Below are 20306 nucleotides of genomic sequence, written 5' to 3'. Positions count from 1 at the left end.
GAAAGAGTCTGCTCGCTTTAGAGAGGATCCAATTCAGTCACTGGCTTTCTTCTTTTCTTTAGCCTGTTTTTCTCCACAGACGGATGGAGAGGCTGAAGAGCTGGGAAACATAATGGATTTGGAGGGAAGTAGTCCATCGCGCTGGCTCTCAGTGCACTTGCTGATGAGCTTTCAAGGCTTCTTCACTCCAGACTGGAAGATGAGGAGTTGTGAAGTGTGTGGTTCCTCTAATGCACTTCTAATATGCTGTTGTGTCATCCTGAGATCAGTTATGTTCCAAACTAACACAGAATTATTTCTTAAGGAAGGGCCGTGTGCACTTGTTCCAGTAGTGGACCAGAACCTAATGGACCTAATGCCCAAAATGTGTCATATCAAGAACAGTGACTTGCCAAAAATCTTGCTGCTTAATTGTTTTTCTTCTGTTCATTTTGAATGTCTCAGTGCCGTCTCTGCGTCTGGTTCTTCTTGGGAAATAGATGTAGGTGTCCACACCTGATAGCTTCATGATGCGTCTGTGTTATTTTTAAGCTTGAAAGCTCTGCCTGAAAGTCTCCACTCATTCATATGATAGAAATAACAAGTGAATTCTACAAAAAAGCTTGATCTTTGTGTCCCATGGGTGAAAGAAGTAGATGAGAAAATGCCTTTAACTGGTCTCAGGATGTCACATGAAGGCATCCTCGAGTGCACAAGTGTTCAATATGAGACCGTTACTTTATTGGTTTTGCTGCTATTCTGTTTGTTCTGTTCTTTTTTTTTTAATTCTCAGTCAAATTGTGTTATATGTTTTCCACACTGCTCCTTTGGCTCCGACTCCCTGTTGGTCACACATCCCAGAACTGACCGTCTTCCATCATATCGGCTCTGGGTCGAGTAGTTTCACCTGGATCCCTCCATGTCCATCAGAAACTCATTAATGCATACAGGTCATCGTGAATATTAAGGACAACGCTTGAACGGTCATCTGCCAGAAATATAAAGAGAATCGTAATGCAGTGAAGAATGAGCATTATGGTGGAATAAGTGTCGATAAATATATGAGTGGAGGCGAGAGCGTGGCTTTCAGTAATATCACGAGGAAAGAAGATCTAACAGATATCAGAAAATACAGAGGTTAAGTTTCATTGATGGCACAATAATTTTAGTCATTTCCTCCAGATCAAGACCACAGGTCATCAAGCTCAAGAGTGAGAACACACATGCTGTACGTTAGTTTCAGCATCTTCAGTCTGTTTCTCTAGATTTATTTTATTAAATGTTTATAACTTTCCATAATGTTTCAGATCATCTGACCTCTTCGTCTTCAGGATTCATGCACGTTATTAGCTGATGAATGTCAGCCATGTTTTCTAAAGTTGCCACATGATGTTTGAGTCTAGTACTGACCATACTGAACTTCCTGTCAATAAGAGCTGCTTACTTGAAAGCCAGCTTCCAGATTGATTGATTTTTCTGTTGGTTAAAGATCAGTGCACGAGGAAATCAATGAATGGATTCCTTTGCAGAGCTCCTAATGTAATCAGACCGGTGGCCGGTGGTCGATGGTTGAGGAGATGTGTGAGAGCACGATCACATTCACTAGCTGCAGTCACTGTGTTGTGTTGCACACACCGTTTTCACACTGCTCCACACGGTGTATAGGATTGTCCTCATGAGGCTACTCAAGTGCTGAAAGATGTGTTTTACACAACGCTTCTCATGTTTATATCCTCATCACACGGTGTCTCTTGTGTGGTAGGGTTCCTGGCATCACTATCGCCACAGACATCATCTGTGGTTTCCCAGGAGAGACGGACGAGGACTTTGAGCAGACGATGGAGCTGGTGAGACAGTACCGCTTCCCCAGCCTCTTCATCAACCAGTTCTACCCTCGGCCTGGGACTCCAGCGGCCAAGATGGAGCAGGTTCCAGCGCACGTGGTGAGACGACAAGCAGATTTATTAGGAATTAAAAGCACATTAAAAATACATTAATGTTATAAGTTGAGATTTAGGCTACAAGAAATATAAAAAGGAACACAGCTGTAAAAAGCCCCTTATTTATTGAAAGTGTTTGCAAACAAATGTTATCACACTTTTGTTCATAAAGCAGTAGGCCTACTTTAAAAAAAAAAAGGGAGCTCAATACACTGCTTTTGAATTCTTTATTAGTTTTGTGCATAACAATGTGATTAATTGCATTTTATTGCAGACAATAATGGGAGTTCATTGCAAATACAATTTTTTATCGTTGCCCAGCACTACTAAAAACTCTAAGATTCATATTTGTTTATTTTCTTTTGAAATCTTACACTTGTATTAACTTCTCATTTAGCCGTTCATACTGTATTCGATGAAGCAAGCTTTAGTCGGGGTGTGTCATATCTTACCGTTCATGATAATAGCAGTATATGTTTTTACATGATATAAAATCATCTGTCCTCAAACGTCCGGCTTGTTTCTTTTATAGATGAGCTCTAATGGAATCCATCATGGTGTTTTTGGAGACACAAACGCCTGTGTCCTGTGTCAGATTTATCCTCAATGTCTGTTTATTTCTAGAGCACGGTTTAAAACAACTCCTAGTTAAACAAAGTGCTTCACATTAAAACATAGAACAACATTCTAAGCAAAACAGCAAAATAATTGAAAGTGATTTCATGAATCTCTGTAATGCACTAAGTGAGTTTTAACTAAGCCTTAAAATCTGACAGTGTTTTAACAGATGTGATATGTGTCATGCACAGTTTAGGGGCAGCACAGAAAATGCTGAAGCCCGTCTCATTTTAAGTCTTGCCCTAGCCCGCCTCTGATCAGATGATCGGAGTGATCTCGATGGGTTGTGTAAGAGCAACAGATTTGACCGAGATATAAAGATTTAAAACAATTAAGGGGATCTTAATGTATTTACTATAGTGGACAGAAAGACAATGAAAAGACATTAAAATTGGGGTTCATGTTTTCACACTGGTTATAGGGAGTTAGAATCATTCACTGCAGCCTGGAATTGAACGACTGGTTTCGTCTGGTCAGAGGAGAACTGACCCCCAACTGAGCCTGGTTTCTCCCAAGGTTTTTTTCTCCATTCTGTCACCGATGGAGTTTCGGTTCCTTGCCGCTGTCGCCTCTGGCTTGCTTAGTTGGGGTCACTTCATCTACAGCGATATCATTGACTTGATTGCAAATAAATGCACAGACACTATTTAACTGAACAGAGATGACATCACTGAATTCAATGATGAACTGCCTTTAACTATCATTTTGCATTATTGACACACTGTTTTCCTGATGAATGTTGTTCAGTGCTTTGACGCGATCTGTTTTGTTTAAAGCGCTATATAAATAAAGGTGACTTGACGTTCAGGGGCATGTGTGATAGCGGGTCATGGTGGTGTTGTGGTGGAGCTCGTGTGTGTTTGCTGGTGTTGCAGGTCAGTTTCTCTCTAGCAGCGGGGTCAGGGCTCCTGAAGGTTTAGTCTTTCGGGACGTCCCAGACCCACCTGGCACCTGCAGCCCTCTTCCAGACCCTTCAGAGCGGGTCAGCTCTGCATTAATAACTCCTCCAGATGTGTGTCGGGAGCTCAGCACGTTTAGTCTGTCTCAGAGCAGCCGCTGTGGGGTGATGGATGGCCTGGTGTTATCACTCGGGCCGAGCAGATCTGGCACACCGGAGGAGATGGGAAAACTGGGAGCCTCCAGACTGGCATAATTACTCCCGAGTGAGGGAAGCGTTAGCGGAGATAAATTGGCATGATCTCCAGGAATGTTGCTCTTTCCAGCCGGACAGGTGTTTACCCTGACAGCCCGTCTGCCTCGGAGGCTCTCTTTGACCTGGGGAAATTAAGGCAGCTTCCTCAGTCAAAGTTAAGGGGATCTGGATTCAAAGCTTCTGCCAGTTCTGCACAGAAACCGGTGAGGAATACCCAACACATGTGAAAACAAATTCATCTTAAAATTAAGACAGATGGGCAAGGCCTGGAGCGACCGATGCAAGCTTCACGGGGAAAACTGGAACAAAACAACAACTAAACTGATGTCGCTCACGATCAGACCTGAACAGACTCTTCATTTCTAAATCATTCAGCCAGACCCCCGTCACCATGAGAAGTGTCCCCTCAGATCTACAGCGTGCTGGTTATCCGTGTGACATCTCAGACCGCTTAAAGAGCTTTCTGATGGGAACAGGCAGTGACATCACTGCACTTCCTGTGGAGGAGAGAGCTCAGCACCACATGCAGACGGATCTGTGTCTCACATTGTAATGAAGAATGGAACATTAGCTTTAAAACAACTCATAAAGTTTGTGGAAATAAAAATATCTGTCAAGGCTGCAGTAAACCGATCAAAAGTGACAGTAAAGACATATATAATGTTGCAAAATATTTCTGTTTCAAAGAAATATAGTTCTTTTGAACTTTATATTCATCTGTGAATCACACTTTCCACACAAACACTGATGATCAGAAATGTTTCTGGCGATGGTGGAAATGATCTGATGTGTGACGGTAGCAGCACCAAAGTCAACACACGGGTGAAGACTGAGAGATGAGTAAGCAGTAATTCACTTTAGATGAAAGCATCTTCCAAATACCCAAATATAAATGTGTTACCTCTGAACTTTGGGTTGCACGTATTATATCAAAAAAAGAGTTTTTCAGTTAAAGCAATGGGATAAAACTTGAGGTTGAAGTTGCATGCATTGCATTGTGGGATAGAGTATTCCTGACGGTGAGCTCTGTTTCGTGCTGCTGGATGCTGCGTCCGGTACTCTGCAGGAGCGTGTGTCCATTACATCACGGATCTGAGTCCAGCAGATGGACAGTATATGAGGTGCCATCCTTCATCGTTGTTGTGGTGACAGATGCATGTTCAGTTTGGATTTATGAATAGCATCATGTCTCTATATGATCTCCATCTGCTGGAGATGTTTTCACACTTTGTGCAGAGCCAAGCAGCACACGATCACGATCAGTCACTGATCTGGAGACGCTCGTCTTCTACTGTTGAATATTTATATCCATGCAGCGGCCAATACACACGTTTAATGAGAACGACTCCTCATGTTCCTGACAGAGCTGCAGTTAACTGTCCTTATGTCCTTTATGATCTAGCCTTGCTGTAACTCCTGTCACCTCTGACTAGGACTGGAGAAATGGCCCATTCACTTTTGATTTGTAAACGTGCAGTACATGCTTATGTTAATTCAACAAAACCACAAATAAATAAATGTACGGTAAACACACAGAACAACCACCTGAGCCGACTCCACGCATCACCTCGACTTGACCTGTGTTTGTAGCCGGGGTCACAGCCAGAATGATCAAGCACTTCACTTTGGGCCGGGCGCGTGCACCAGAAGAAACGTCTGTATGAAGCTGGAAGCATCGGTTTAGCTGATCACATCTGTACCTGATTGGAGAGCCCTACTCTTTACTGTTATCACCGGCATGAGTGTCTAATGTTTTGTAATATTTCTGTTAAAAATCATGATTCCTAGATAAAAAACAAATGTAATTGTGGCAATACAATCAGCCCTAGTTCTGAGGATCCTCTGACTGCTCTGTTCCTGAGTCTGTGCGAGCTCCAGCGGAGGAGGAACTGTAGGAAACACACTGATTCCCTGCTCTACAGCATCACATCATATGATTGTCTCATTTAGATCTGCTCTAAGAAAACCCCACAGTGAGCTTTGTCTGTCTTGCCCTTGGACGTCTCTGAGGCTGAGCGACGGCTTCAGATGAAGGCAGAAGTGGTTCTTTGGCTTATGGAGATGATTTTTCACCTCGGCCTGCTGCTTCGGGGCCGCTGTGATCTCAGGACCCCGGCTCTAATAGACTGAAATATTGAGTTTCTCAAGGTCACTCCGGGGTTCATCTTTTCTGATCAAATTTCGGCTCCTATTTCCCCCGAATGAAGATGTGTGGTTTGTGGAGTGTATTCTCTGAAGGTCTCTGGCTAGGCTCTCTCCTCTTCTGTCTGATCACACTCGGAGAGATGGAGACGCAGGGCACAGACGGGGGCATGGATTCACTCTGGTGTCTGCGTGTGATCGCAGGACGTCCGTTCAGCTGTTTACAGTGTTCTCTGTTCATCTGTGATCTGTTATATCAGATGTTCAGGAGGGTTTCAGTACTGTGTCTGACAGATCTCATGAGCTAAAGTGCTTCTGGATTGTAGGAATGCAATGTAGGAGAACAAAAATGGAAGATTAATCATAATAAAGTCTGTTAAAATAATCGGAATCGGACAATAAGTGTTTGTTAAAATCAGTATCGGACCCAAATAAAGTCCTGCGGATGCATGATACTCTTGAATGGTGACTCCATTTACTATTTTCAGTGTAATTGAGTCTTACAGCCATTCTCTCAGATGTTTGTCACCGTTCTGATGATGTGAATCAGATATGTGATGTGTGTATTATAGAGACATCCCCACTGGCTGTGAAACATGACTTCTCTTCAACTAGACGCTGCATAATTGCACATGATTAGCCTTTCTTGAACTCGTGACTGCATTAGAATCCATCACATCTCCTCCATGCTCAGCATTTGCATCTCATTACACATTAGGGAAGTATGAGCTTTTATCTGAAACGGAGAGGTCTTGAGGGCAAATATCCTCATTTTCTTCCCTTCAAGTGTTTGTTCTTCATTCCTCTGTCTGATGGCCTTCAGAGTTCAGACTTGATTTTGGTTTCATTCTTCAGTTAATTAACTCTGGGGTTTGTTGTTCTTTTCTCTTTCACAGAAGAAACACAGAACCAAAGAGCTCTCTGCCCTCTTCCACTCCTACAACCCTTACGACCACAAGGTAAGAGACGCTGGGTTTTAACCTATGTTTAATATAGATGTTAATGCGGTTTCATTTATTTATGTGTGTGCATTGAGTTCCATAGAGAGAGAGGTTATTATAAACTAAAGCTGAGTGATGAGTGATATCGGTGTGCTGTTTGAGCTCACGTGACTCTCTCACAGAAACGCTGCAGTCTCTGAATGCTCTCGTCTCATTCTGACACTGATCTTCATTAACCAGAGAACAGCAGATCTGTGGTCACGCTTTTAAAACACTTCCTGCTTTCAGCTTCTGTACATGTTTTCTCTCTTCAGTGGACGTTGATCTGTGTGTTGTGTGTATCCTGTCGTTTCTTACAGTCTGCTTATGTCTGAGATTAAAGGTAGAGGTCAGAGGTCAGAGGGAAGGATCAGAATGCATCTAGGCTGATGTGAGTGAACAGATCTTCGTGCAGGGACTCCTAAACCAGATCTGTGCTCTTCTCTCTCTGTCTGAGTGTGATTAAATGAAGAGGACACTCCTTGAGTTTGTGCTCTGAACGCAGGTCAGAGGTCAGAGGTCATTCAGAAACCTCAGGTCCACATTAAAACATGATTTGAAGCTCACTGCTCGGGCTGAATGTGAATGTGAGGTGTGGATCAGAAGATTATTCTGCTGATTATGAGCCAGCTTCCTGTAAGATAAGTTTAGTGTCATTTATGCAGGAACACTGCAGAATGCTGGGATGGATCAGTCATGTATTCCACAGATGACACGTGTTAGTGTGTGTGTGTGTGTGTGTGTGTGTGTGTGTGTGATTGATTTTGATCAGATCGTGCGGTGATGCTGTGTGTCACAGATCTGTCCCTCGTGTGTTTTGCTTCAGTCTGAGCTCATGAGGCCTGTGTTTATTTTACATTTAAATCTGAATGCATCAAGGATTGATGCTTATTTGCATAAGGTAGCCCTGCCCCCAGCCCCCAGCCCCTCCCCCAGTCGTTAGCACAGTAATTACACATGGCCGTGATTCCTGAGGCTTTTTCACATCGCTCTTCACATACATGTTCTTACATTGCAAGATGTGCCTGGAGTAAGTGTGTGTGTGTGTGTGTGTGTGATTGAAGTGAAAGTGACGTGACATACACCCAAGTATGGTGACCCATACTCAGAATTTGTGCTCTGCATTTAACCCATCCAAAGTGCACACACACACACAGCAGTGAACACACACACACACACACACACCGTGAACACACACACGGAGCAGTGGGCATCATTTATGCTGTGGCTCCCGGGGAGCAGTTGGGGGTTCAGTGCCTCAGGGGCAGTCTAACCTCTGGTTGGCAGAATTTTCAGTCCTATTTAGCTGCAGTCAGGCACTTACACACACACACACACACACACACACACACACACACACACACTCATTATGTATTTGTTTAAATAAGTGTTTCACACTCTAACTATATCACACACTAGTCATTTTTCTGCAGCATCATCATGTCATTACATCATCTCCAGTGATGAATTGTGATTAATAACATGACAGTGGTGGAAATATTTCAATCTGTTTCAGAATGAAAGTACTTATTCTAATCTAATAACACAAGTAATATTTTCACACCTTCTGCATGATCTCAAAATGATAGTTTGATGAGAGTAAGAGTCTGCTCAGTGATTTGCTGCTTCACTCCGTGTAGAGAGCCCTTGTCGAGGACAGGAGCTCTGCTGGAAATGACATCAGTTGTGATGTCACAGAGTTTCAGAAATGAGCTCTGTGTGTGTGTGTGTGTGTGTGTGTGTGTGTGTGTGTGTGTGTGTGTGTGTGTCCACACGACTGGGGCTTTGGGTCGTGCTGCTGAAGGCTGTGCTGAGAGCGAGCGGCTCTGGCTGTGTGTCCGGTGTAGCTGGGGTCAGCGCCAGGCAGCGCTGGACAGAAATGAGCCTTGCTTTTGTTGCTGGAGATTTTAATGTGCTTCCCTTCATGTCCCTCACTTGTGCTAAATCTCAATTCATAAGTGATTTTCTGAGATTTATTTTGTTGTTGTGTTGTGTTTGCTGGGATCAGGGAAACGGTCTTGTTTCTTGCAGCACAAACCTGATGAATTAATGGTAATAAACACTTAGCCAGGTTTAATGTCAAGGAAATCGCTTGTTTATCTTGATTATTATTTGTTGTTGTATTGTTTTTGAGTTGTTACAGCAGCTGCACACATTGAATCAGAAGGTTAATGAGTGTTGTAGCGCAGTCTTTTCTGTATATATACAAATTAAATGCATGACAGTCATTACAAAGATCTTTATCATGTGTTTTTGAGGTGTGTGTGTGTACATGTTTTTCTACTCTGGTGGGGGCTCAAACCTGAATACACACCAACTCTTGGAGATTTGTGTCAAGGTGGGGACCTAAATTGAGGTCCCAAAGGGGAAACAAGCTAGTAAATCACAAAAGCATTATTTTTTTAAGTCTAAAAATGCACAAAGTTTCCTGTGAGGGTTAGGGTTAGGTGTAGGGTTGGTGAAGGGCCATAGAATATACAGTTTCTACAGAATAAAAACCATTACACCTATGGGATGAACACACTTTACACAAAAACAAACGTGTGTGTGTGTGTTTGTGAGAGAGAGAGAGAAAGAAAGAATTGTGTGTGAGTGTGTTAGCATGAGTGTGTGAGAGTGTATCGGTGTGTGTCTGTGTGAGTGTATCGGTGTGTGTCTGTGTGTGAGTGTATCGGTGTGTGTCTGTGTGTGAGTGTATCGATGTGTGTCTGTGTGAGTGTATCGGTGTGTGTCTGTGTGTGAGTGTATCAGTGTGTGTGTCTGTGTGTGAGTGTATCAGTGTGTGTGTCTGTGTGTGAGTGTATCGGTGTGTGTCTGTGTGTGAGTGTATCGTGTGTGAGTGTATCCGTGTGTGTGTCTGTGTGAGTGTATCAGTGTGTGTCTGTGTGTGAGTGTATCGTGTGTGAGTGTATCCGTGTGTGTGTCTGTGTGAGAATGTATAGGTGTGTGTCTGTGTGTGAGTGTATCGGTGTGTGTCTGTGTGAGAGTGTATCGGTGTGTGTCTGTGTTTATCGATGTGTGTCTGTGAGAGTGTATCGGTGTGAGAATGTATAGGTGTGTGTCTGTGTGTGAGTGTATCGGTGTGTGTCTGTGTGAGAGTGTATCGGTGTGTTTCTGTGTGTATCGATGTGTGTCTGTGAGAGTGTATCGGTGTGAGAATGTATAGGTGTGTGTCTGTGTGTGAGTGTATCGGTGTGTGTCTGTGTGTGAGTGTATCGGTGTGTGTCTGTATGAGAGTGTATCGGTGTGTTTCTGTGTGTGAGTGTATCGTGTGTGAGTGTATCCGTGTGTGTGTCTGTGTGAGTGTATCAGTGTGTGTCTGTGTGTGAGTGTATCGTGTGTGAGTGTATCCGTGTGTGTGTCTGTGTGAGAATGTATAGGTGTGTGTCTGTGTGTGAGTGTATCGGTGTGTGTCTGTGTGAGAGTGTATCGGTGTGTTTCTGTGTTTATCGATGTGTGTCTGTGAGAGTGTATCGGTGTGAGAATGTATAGGTGTGTGTCTGTGTGTGAGTGTATGGGTGTGTGTCTGTGTGAGAGTGTATCGGTGTGTGTCTGTATGAGAGTGTATCGGTGTGTTTCTGTGTGTATCGATGTGTGTCTGTGAGAGTGTATCGGTGTGAGAATGTATAGGTGTGTGTCTGTGTGTGAGTGTATCAGTGTGTGTGTCTGTGTGTGAGTGTATCAGTGTGTGTGTCTGTGTGTGAGTGTATCGGTGTGTGTCTGTGTGTGAGTGTATCGTGTGTGAGTGTATCCGTGTGTGTGTCTGTGTGAGTGTATCAGTGTGTGTCTGTGTGTGAGTGTATCGTGTGTGAGTGTATCCGTGTGTGTGTCTGTGTGAGAATGTATAGGTGTGTGTCTGTGTGTGAGTGTATCGGTGTGTGTGTCTGTGTGTGAGTGTATCGGTGTGTGTCTGTGTGAGAGTGTATCGGTGTGTTTCTGTGTGTATCGATGTGTGTCTGTGAGAGTGTATCGGTGTGAGAATGTATAGGTGTGTGTCTGTGTGTGAGTGTATCGGTGTGTGTCTGTGTGTGAGTGTATCGGTGTGTGTCTGTATGAGAGTGTATCGGTGTGTTTCTGTGTGTGAGTGTATCGTGTGTGAGTGTATCCGTGTGTGTGTCTGTGTGAGTGTATCAGTGTGTGTCTGTGTGTGAGTGTATCGTGTGTGAGTGTATCCGTGTGTGTGTCTGTGTGAGAATGTATAGGTGTGTGTCTGTGTGTGAGTGTATCGGTGTGTGTCTGTGTGAGAGTGTATCGGTGTGTTTCTGTGTTTATCGATGTGTGTCTGTGAGAGTGTATCGGTGTGAGAATGTATAGGTGTGTGTCTGTGTGTGAGTGTATCGGTGTGTGTCTGTGTGAGAGTGTATCGGTGTGTGTCTGTATGAGAGTGTATCGGTGTGTTTCTGTGTGTATCGATGTGTGTCTGTGAGAGTGTATCGGTGTGAGAATGTATAGGTGTGTGTCTGTGTGTGAGTGTATCAGTGTGTGTGTCTGTGTGTGAGTGTATCGGTGTGTGTCTGTGTGTGAGTGTATCGTGTGTGAGTGTATCCGTGTGTGTGTCTGTGTGAGTGTATCAGTGTGTGTCTGTGTGTGAGTGTATCGTGTGTGAGTGTATCCGTGTGTGTGTCTGTGTGAGAATGTATAGGTGTGTGTCTGTGTGTGAGTGTATCGGTGTGTGTCTGTGTGAGAGTGTATCGGTGTGTGTCTGTATGAGAGTGTATCGGTGTGTTTCTGTGTGTATCGATGTGTGTCTGTGAGAGTGTATCGGTGTGAGAATGTATAGGTGTGTGTCTGTGTGTGAGTGTATCGGTGTGTGTCTGTGTGTGAGTGTATCGGTGTGTGTCTGTATGAGAGTGTATCGGTGTGTTTCTGTGTGAGAGTGTATCGGTGTGTGAGTGTATCGGTGTGTGTCTGTGTGTGAGTGTATCGGTGTGTGTCTGTGTTTGAGTGTATCGGTGTGTGTCTGTGTGAGAGTGTATCGGTGTGTTTCTGTGTGTATCGATGTGTGTCTGTGAGTGTATCGGTGTGAGAATGTATCGGTGTGTGTCTGTGTGTGAGTGTATCGGTGTGTGTGTCTGTGTGTATCGGTGTGTGTGTGTGTGTGTGTGTGAGAGTGTATCAGTGTGTGTGTCTGTGTGTGAGTGTATCGGTGTGTGTCTGTGTGTGAGTGTATCATGTGTGAGTATATCCGTGTGTGTCTGTGTGAGTGTATCGGTGTGTGTCTGTGTGTGAGTGTATCATGTGTGAGTATATCCGTGTGTGTGTCTGTGTGAGTGTATCGGTGTGTGTGTCTGTGTGAGAGTGTATCAGTGTGTGTGTATCGTGTGTGAGTGTATCCGTGTGTGTGTCTGTGTGAGTGTATCGGTGTGTGTCTGTGTGTTAGGATTAGGGTTCAAAATCGATCTTAAAGGCCATGAATCGATTTTTTTTCCATATTTATTTCCGTTGACATTGTAAGATTAGCGTTGATCTAATTACAAATCTTCTCCACTAGATGTCACCCTCTTATGTGCCTTGTGCGATGTTACCCACAAACCTGTCATTCATTCATTCAGTTTAAAGCAGTGGTTCTCAACCCGCGGCCCGTCACAAATTCAAATGCGGCTCACCATATGCTGAACACACACACACAAAACTTTTGCATCTCACTTGAAGAAGTTAAAGCAAATGGAAACACCATATACTACGCAGCAGTCATCCTTAATTGAAAGAAATGTGGCAAAACATCTCTGGAGAGAACCTCATATTATTAAATTCGAAAGTGCTTTCCATATTTGGATCAACATAGGCTACATTTGTGAACGCACATTTTCAGCAATGTTGCGCGTCAGGTCATGCTCCCATTCGCGTCTTACAGACTGCATCTTAAAGCCTCTTTCTGCGTCCGTGAGTCCGCTATGGACAACTAAAGCAAAGTCTGAGGTTTGGAAAAGTTTTGACCTTGTTTATAATGAGAATAATGAGTGACTAATGACGCACCATCAGTGAGCGCAGGAGCGCGCTGAAGCCATCTACAGTGGATTCAATCATTTTCCTCCACAAAAACACTTATGCCTTTCTTAATCTTGGTGAATAAATGTTTTTAAAATAATAACTAAATATTATTTGAGTCTTAAATGCATAATGTAGACAGAGTAGGCTATATAAGCTAATGTTGGCATTATTATTTTATGTCAGCTGCTATGGCGAAGCAAATCCGGCAGAGCCTTTATCTTAATTCATTTCGTTATTGCCAAATACCCATCTTAATTTATAATTTATCTTAATTAGATAAATTTTAAAAAGCTGTCAATCAAAATGTACGTGTCGGGCTCGGGACATGTCGGGCTTAACTTTTAAGGCCCGATTACAGCTCTAATAGAAAATCGAATCGAAAATCGAATCGATTTGAGAGCTTGTGAATCGAAATTGAATCGATCTGGAACATCTGAATCGATACCCAGCCCTAGTATCGTGTGTGTCTGTGTGAGAGTGTATCGGTGTGTGAGTGTGTCTGTGTGTGAGTGTTCAGGTGTGTGTGTCTGTGTGTGAGTGTATCGGTGTGTGTGTGTGTATGAGTGTATCGGTGTGTGTATCGGTGTGTGAGTGTATCGGTGTGTGTCTGTGTGTGAGTGTATCGGTGTGTGTCTGTGTGTGAGTCTATCGGTGTGTGTCTGTGTGTGAGTGTATCGGTGTGTGTCTGTGTGAGAGTGTATCGGTGTGTGTGTGTCTGTGTGAGAGTGTATCGGTGTGTGTGTGTCTGTGTGAGAGTGTATCGGTGTGTGTGTCTGTGTGTGAGTGTGTCTGTGTGTGTATCGGTGTGTGAGTGTATCGGTGTGTGTGTGACTGTGTGAGAGTGTATCGGTGTGTGTGTCTGTGTGTGAGTGTTTCGGTGTGTGTCTGTGTGTGAGTGTATCGGTGTGTGTATCGGTGTGTGAGTGTATCGGTGTGTGTGTCTGTGTGTGAGTGTTCAGGTGTGTGTGTCTGTGTGTGAGTGTATCGGTGTGTGTGTCAGTGTGAGAGTGTATCGGTGTGTGTGTCTGTATGAGTGTATCGGTGTGTGTCTGTGTGTGTATCGGTGTGTGAGTGTATCGGTGTGTGTCTGTGTGTGAGTGTATCGGTGTGTGAGTGTATCGGTGTGTGTCTGTGTGAGAGTGTATCGGTGTGTGTCTGTGTGTGTATCGGTGTGTGAGTGTATCGGTGTGTGAGTCTATCGGTGTGTGTCTGTGTGAGAGTGTATCGGTGTGTGTCTGTGTGTGAGTGTATCGGTGCGGTCTGTGTGTGAGTGTATCGGTGTGTGTGTGTGTGTGAGTGTGGGCATGCGAGTGTATCCGTGTGTGAGTATCAGTGTGTGTGTGTGTGTGTGTGCAGTGAACAGGCATGAAGAGGCTGATATTGTGTACAGATGTATAATGAAGGCAGGAGCTCAGTGTTGGGCAGTGATTTATGTGATCTCTCTGCAGCCAGATGGCAGTGAGCATGGCCCATCAGTCACAGTCAAAGAGTATTGAGCAGAGTACAATGTTGTGTGTGAGCAGCGATCGGCCCGGGACACAGCAGCACCTCTCTGAGCTCCGGTGCGGATCCAGCTTTGTGCTTCACCACAATAAAGAGCAGATCAGCTGTGAGAAACACACACACAGATGTCTCCACAGTTTGTTCCTCACACACGCCTGTGTTGCCCATTCTTTAAAGTGTAATTGAGTCAGCAGCAGTTTAGTTTAAAGCTCGTTTATCAGCCCACTCTGATTTCCTTCATATGACCAGATCTCATCGGTTCACTCCTGATTCTCAGTACTCTGAATCCAGTGTCTGATGGACTCTTCATCATCGCTCTGTGATTGACCTCTGTTTGTTGTCCTGCTGCTGTCTCAGAGGCGGTGGGGGGAACTCATCTGTAGTTCAGCTTGATTCGCAGCTCTCTCTCTTTATTAGTTGTAGTTTGTCGTTTGACACAGATCTGTCAGGAGCTCAAGCACTGAGGCGCTCACAGTCTCCTGGAGGTTCGTTTTAATTACAGCTGGCTTTATCACTAAGACTTTTTAATTGGATCGGTAATCTTTGCTTTCAAATAAAAAATTATGAGTGGTTGAACTAATTTGGCAATTAATTAGTGCAATTAATTAATAACCTATTAGATTTACCCAAATGAGTGCAAAGGCTTTATTAATCAAGTTGTTCTTGTTCTATACAACTCATTATTTTCTCAAGAGGTCTGAGATCACGTGACCCTTCGGCAGCAATGCAGGCATAGTTTTCAGGACAGTCACAAACTTAAGAACACAGCTGGAACAACTCACCGAAAAAAATGACGGACATTGAAGAAAGGCACAGGAGAAATAACATTGGTGGTGCTTCCTCAGGGCTAAACCTTCCAGGTGGATCCCTTCACTGTAAGGCCATGACATCGAGATCGACCGAGCACATCGCGTGTATGACGGAAGGAAAAACTCTGATCGGCCGCATACTCCCATCTTCTGTGTACTGAGAAGGCATGACAGGTCACCAATCCTGAAGGGTGCTCGGCAGGTGTATCCGGTGAAAATATCTCCTATTTTGCCCCGTCTACACCATAGCCTACCCATAGACGCACATCCTAAACCGTAGCCTACGCTGTAACCTGACGTGCACCTCTCCAAAAATCGAACAGTGCGCCAATTCTTAATTGAGTTACCCAAGTTACTTAAGTTTTGTGTGTTTGTGCACTTTAATATTTTGTATTGTTACACCTTCTTGTATAAAATAAAACGAAGCATAGAACAAGTGTCTTTTCATTTATTATACAACATAGCATTATACATCAGTAGTTGTCAGTGACAAACAATGTTGATCTGCTGTGATACAAATCCTTCTGGAGATTGAAAGAATGCCATGTCTTTTTTCTGCTCCGTTATCTCCTTTTTGTAGTTTTAAATAAGTATATAATGATTTGATATTTATTTGCCACCATCACGGCTATAATAGTTCTCCAACGAGCCTCTTCTTCTTCGGCTTTGGTCGTGGTCTGCAGGACAGACAGTAACATGCTCGTGGACACTGCACACCAGCGGTTTGAGTGTGTACTGGACGTCCACGCAGGAGTATAAATCAGCCTTAACTGCCCTGAAGAGGACAATAGCAACATGGCCATGGTCACTTCTTAATCTCTTCTTGGAATCTTGCCCTTGTCCTGTATGCTCGTCCACTGGTTGGTAAATAATATTGACTGATTTTAAATACCGTATTTTTCGGACTATAAGTCGCACCTTAGTATAAGTCGCATCAGTCCAAAAATACGTCATGATGAGGAAAAAGACATATATAAGTCACACTGGACTATGAAAAAGTGAAAGTGAACATTAAGTCACATTTATTTAGAACCAAGCACCAAGAGAAAACATGACTGTCTCCAGCCGTGAGAGGGCGCTCTATGTCTTCAGTGTAGACTACAGGAGAACTGAGCAGCATAGAGCGCCCTCTCGCCGCTGGAGACGGTAATGTTTTATCTTAGTTCATTTCTCTCGGTTCATGTCAAATTAAAGCTGCAGTAGGGAACTTTTGACGCTCTAGCGGTTAGTAAACAGAACTGCTTGCGTCTTGCGGAAGAACATCGTAGCCGGAACTACTTCTCTCTGTTTATGTCTATGAAGAATCACAAAGGTACTGGGTTACTCCGCCGCGGTATCCCCGAAGCAATCTAAAATAGTCCGAATATAAACACTTATTATAGGTGCACCCTAGTGATTCAGGACAAGCTAAAAACACGGTTTGGAAAATGGATTCATGGTGTACTCGCTTATTATATACATTTTTCTACATTTTGAACACAAACAAAGTTACGGACCGCAGCTCTGATTGGTTGTTTCTTAACGGGAGCGATGGAGTTTCTGCAAATGGCAATAGGACACTGGGAGGAGCCAGAGGAGCTTGATTTATACACAGATTATCTGTCTCATATTCTACTGTCAGGACATAATGACAGGTTTAACAAATATGTAAAAAATACATTTTTTACAAAAGTTCCCTACAGCACCTTTAATTTTGACAAATAAGTCGCACCTGACTATAAGTCGCAGGACCAGCCAAACTATGAAAAAAGTGCGACTTATAGTCCGGAAAATACGGTATATATATTGTTTTAAATATATTCAGTATTGTATTTTTTTCGGGCTAATTGAGAGCAGGTTGGATCATTATGTTTTTGGCTCACTGGGCCTTTTTGGTGATGTCTTGCACTGAAGTGGACTGGTCCTGCATCAACATGTGTTTCTTTTGTTTATGTAGACCTACACTCTCGGGTATGTGCTGTCTACTTTGGATTTTGTACATAGTTGTCTATTGTTCCTTTTTCTTTTTTTTTTTTCTTTTTTTTCCTATGCCCATCAACAGACATCAATACTTTTATTTATTATGATTTTCTTTAAAAGGATTATGCATCTAGATGGATTGGTGTGTAGGATATATACTAACGTCTACATGTTACTGGCAGTAGTGCATTGCTTTTGTGTTGCAATATGAGCACACAATGCATGTTCTAAATATATCATCACTGAACATGAATGGCCTAAAGTCTGCTATTAAGCGTACCCGTATATTAGAATATTTGCACCGCACATCGATTTCCTGTGCCCTATACAAGAGTCCCATTTAAAACAATGTGATGTGACACATTTTCAAAACAAATATTACAAACTGGAAGCCTTCTCTTGTTCTTATAATAAAAGGAAAGGGGTGCTTATCCTGGTGGATAGGAGGATGCATTTAACTATTGAACAGAACGAGGAATGATAATGAGAGTAGATTTTCTTTTATACTCTGAAAAATACATAATGACAGGTTTGCATTGGTTTCCATTTACTGCCCGAATGAGACAGACAAATATTTCCAATATATTACTCGAGCAGCTGATTGTCCTTTAGTGATGGGTGGTGATTTTAATGCTGTCTTAAATCCTGCACTGGATAAATCTCATCCTGATACTACAACTAACCCATCATCTAAGATATTGAATCAATTTATCACAGAACATAGAGAATCCAGAATACTTCATCAAAGGACTTCACTTTTTATCTAACAGACATAAGACTTTTTCTAGGATAGATGGCATATTTCTCAGCCCATCTCTAATTTCATCTTCTGTCTCTATATTACTGATTGTATTGTCTGATCACTCTGTGGTGTTCTGTAATGTTCAGCTTTCCAACATTAAGATCAAGGCCCCTAGATAGCATCTTAACACATCATTACTAAATCATTAGACATTTATTAATTTGCTTAAAGATCATGTAAAGGAGTTTCTCGAAATTAAGAAATCTTGTGATGTAGACCCTCAAATATTGAAGGAAATGAAGTGTGCAAAGTGAGGATTCTGTGAATGTTGTTCTTCTGCTCTCGCTAAAGCGAGCCATTTTATACAATAAGAAAATAAGATCCATTATTAATTATTAAAAAAATGTAAAAAAAAATCAAATAATTTCTGATCAACAAGCTACACGACTGTCTTCCTTGAAAAAGGAATATGAGTTACTTTCACAATCGAAGGCAGAGTTTATTTTACACCGGACAAGGGAATAATATTATTTGGAATCAGAGAGACCTAGAAGGCATATATCAGTGCAATAAAATCTTTTTGGATGACCAGGTCACCACAAATCCTAGGTTAATTAATAACATATTTTGTGTTTTTACGCCCATCTGTATTAAACCGAAACTGATTTTGATGAGTTTGTAGAGAGTACTTGGGTAAATTAGAACTGCCTCGGATCACACAGATGGATGAAGACTCTTTGGAGGAGCTTCGTGAAGCACTAAACAGCCTTCAGAAGCACGAATCACCAGGCCTAGCTCCTGAATTATATTTAGAAATATGGGATATGGTAAGGGCTCTCATGCTTGACATTTAATTTTGCAATCGAGTATGGTACATTTCATAGAGTCCAAAAACGTATTTGACATCACTGCTTCTTAAAAAGGGTAAAGATCCGTTATCACTCATCCCATGGGATCTAAAAGTTTGCTAAAACTCTTGCCTTTTGCATGGAAAATGTAATTGATGACTTAATCAAAGAGGACCAAACCAGTTTTATTAAGGGACATCACGTGTCTGATAATATGCATTGACGGTTTCATGCAGATTCTCTTCTAAGCCCTGTGCTGTCTTTTCTCTTGACTCAGAAAAAGCCTTTGACAGGATAGAGTGGAACTATGTGTGGGCAGTTCTGCAATGTTTTGGTTTTGTTGAACATTACATTTCTATGATTAGGACCCTCTACCCCTCAGAGGAGGCATCAGTCTTATCTGGTAATATTACCTCCCTCCCGTTCCCTTTACAGTGTGGAACGAGGCAGAGATGTCTTGTTTATCCCTTGAACCTCTAGCACAAGCTTTTAGGAAAACCAACGTTACACTGATTAAGATTCATGACCATAATCATATTTTTTTGTTGTACACTGATTAGATTATTATATATTTAGATCATTTTGGTATTTCAATAACTGGTATAATTAAGGAATTTGATGACTTCAGTAGTTTATTTGGGTACAAGATAAACTGGATGTAATGATAAAACCTTCCTATTCATCGGGAAGGAGGCGGGAACCGGCGGACAATCAAAACGAAACTTTAATGACAAAAATAAACACAAAACAGTGCACCAGCCCCTCACGGATGACTGGTGCGCACAAAATAAAAAGCAAACATAAAATATGGCCCAGGCCTGGTCCTCTCTCGTCCTTCACTATAGTCTCTCCAGTTTTATATCCTTCCATCTCCTACGTGGGACTCGAGACCGGCGGTGGGGCGCAGGTGCAGCTCATCTCCAATCACTACACCTGGCCTCACTCCTCGTTCCCACGCCTCTTGGCCCCGCCCCCACGCCTCTCGGCCCCGCCCCACTCGCCACACTGGACCATATCTGCTTTAATGTCAGTTACCAATGTTAAAGTCAACTATTAAAGACACTTTCATCTATTTGTGTATTCAGATTCATAATACTGCCAGAAACCATTTTAATAACATGTTAGTCAAGATCAAGAGTGATACTCAAAGATGGAATAATCTTAAAGTCTCTCTCCAAGGCAAAATCACCACCGTCAAAATGAGTTTGTTACCTCACCTTAATTAACTTTAATTAAATAGCCTCCTCCAGGTTACTTTAAGGAGATCAGTTCCAGACTCTCCCAGTTTATCTGGAATGGTAAGCGACCCAGAGTAAAACTTCACATCGCAGCGTCCTATACTTTCAGGAGGATTGGCTGTGCCAAATTCTGAAATATTATTAAGGTTCTTAATATTTGGGTTCATCCTCAATCTAAAGCTTCTTGGAGAGTAATCAAAGCTGAAAAAGGTTAAACCACATAAGCTCCAAGATATTCTATTTGCTGGCACAGGAAATATTAATGTTAAATATGAATTTGGCCCATTTGTGACCAATTCTATTAGGATCTGGAAAGAGTGGAACGTCTGATGTGAGGACCTTTCAAATTGTGTAACAACTTACATGTTTTATGGGGAAATCAGCCATTTGTTCTACATTGGGCA

At 42.6% G+C, this 20306-nt stretch overlaps 1 protein-coding gene across 2 annotated transcripts in view; it reads left to right on the top strand.

Annotated features, from left to right (window-relative positions):
- The window catches only part of cdkal1 (CDK5 regulatory subunit associated protein 1-like 1), a 186017-nt gene that overhangs the window by 131805 nt on the left and 33906 nt on the right, over nucleotides 1–20306 (top strand). For both annotated transcript variants that reach the window (XM_052579496.1, XM_052579497.1), the window contains exons 11-12: nucleotides 1742–1922; nucleotides 6729–6791. In XM_052579496.1, the coding sequence (XP_052435456.1) occupies nucleotides 1742–1922; nucleotides 6729–6791 (244 nt within the window). The remainder of the gene's footprint in view (nucleotides 1–1741; nucleotides 1923–6728; nucleotides 6792–20306) is intronic.

This window comes from Carassius gibelio, chromosome B16 (genome assembly GCF_023724105.1).
Source record: "Carassius gibelio isolate Cgi1373 ecotype wild population from Czech Republic chromosome B16, carGib1.2-hapl.c, whole genome shotgun sequence".
NCBI classification, from domain to species: domain Eukaryota; kingdom Metazoa; phylum Chordata; class Actinopteri; order Cypriniformes; family Cyprinidae; genus Carassius; species Carassius gibelio.
The sequence above is the reverse complement of the archived record's forward strand: the minus strand, read 5'-3'. Positions and strand labels throughout refer to the sequence as shown.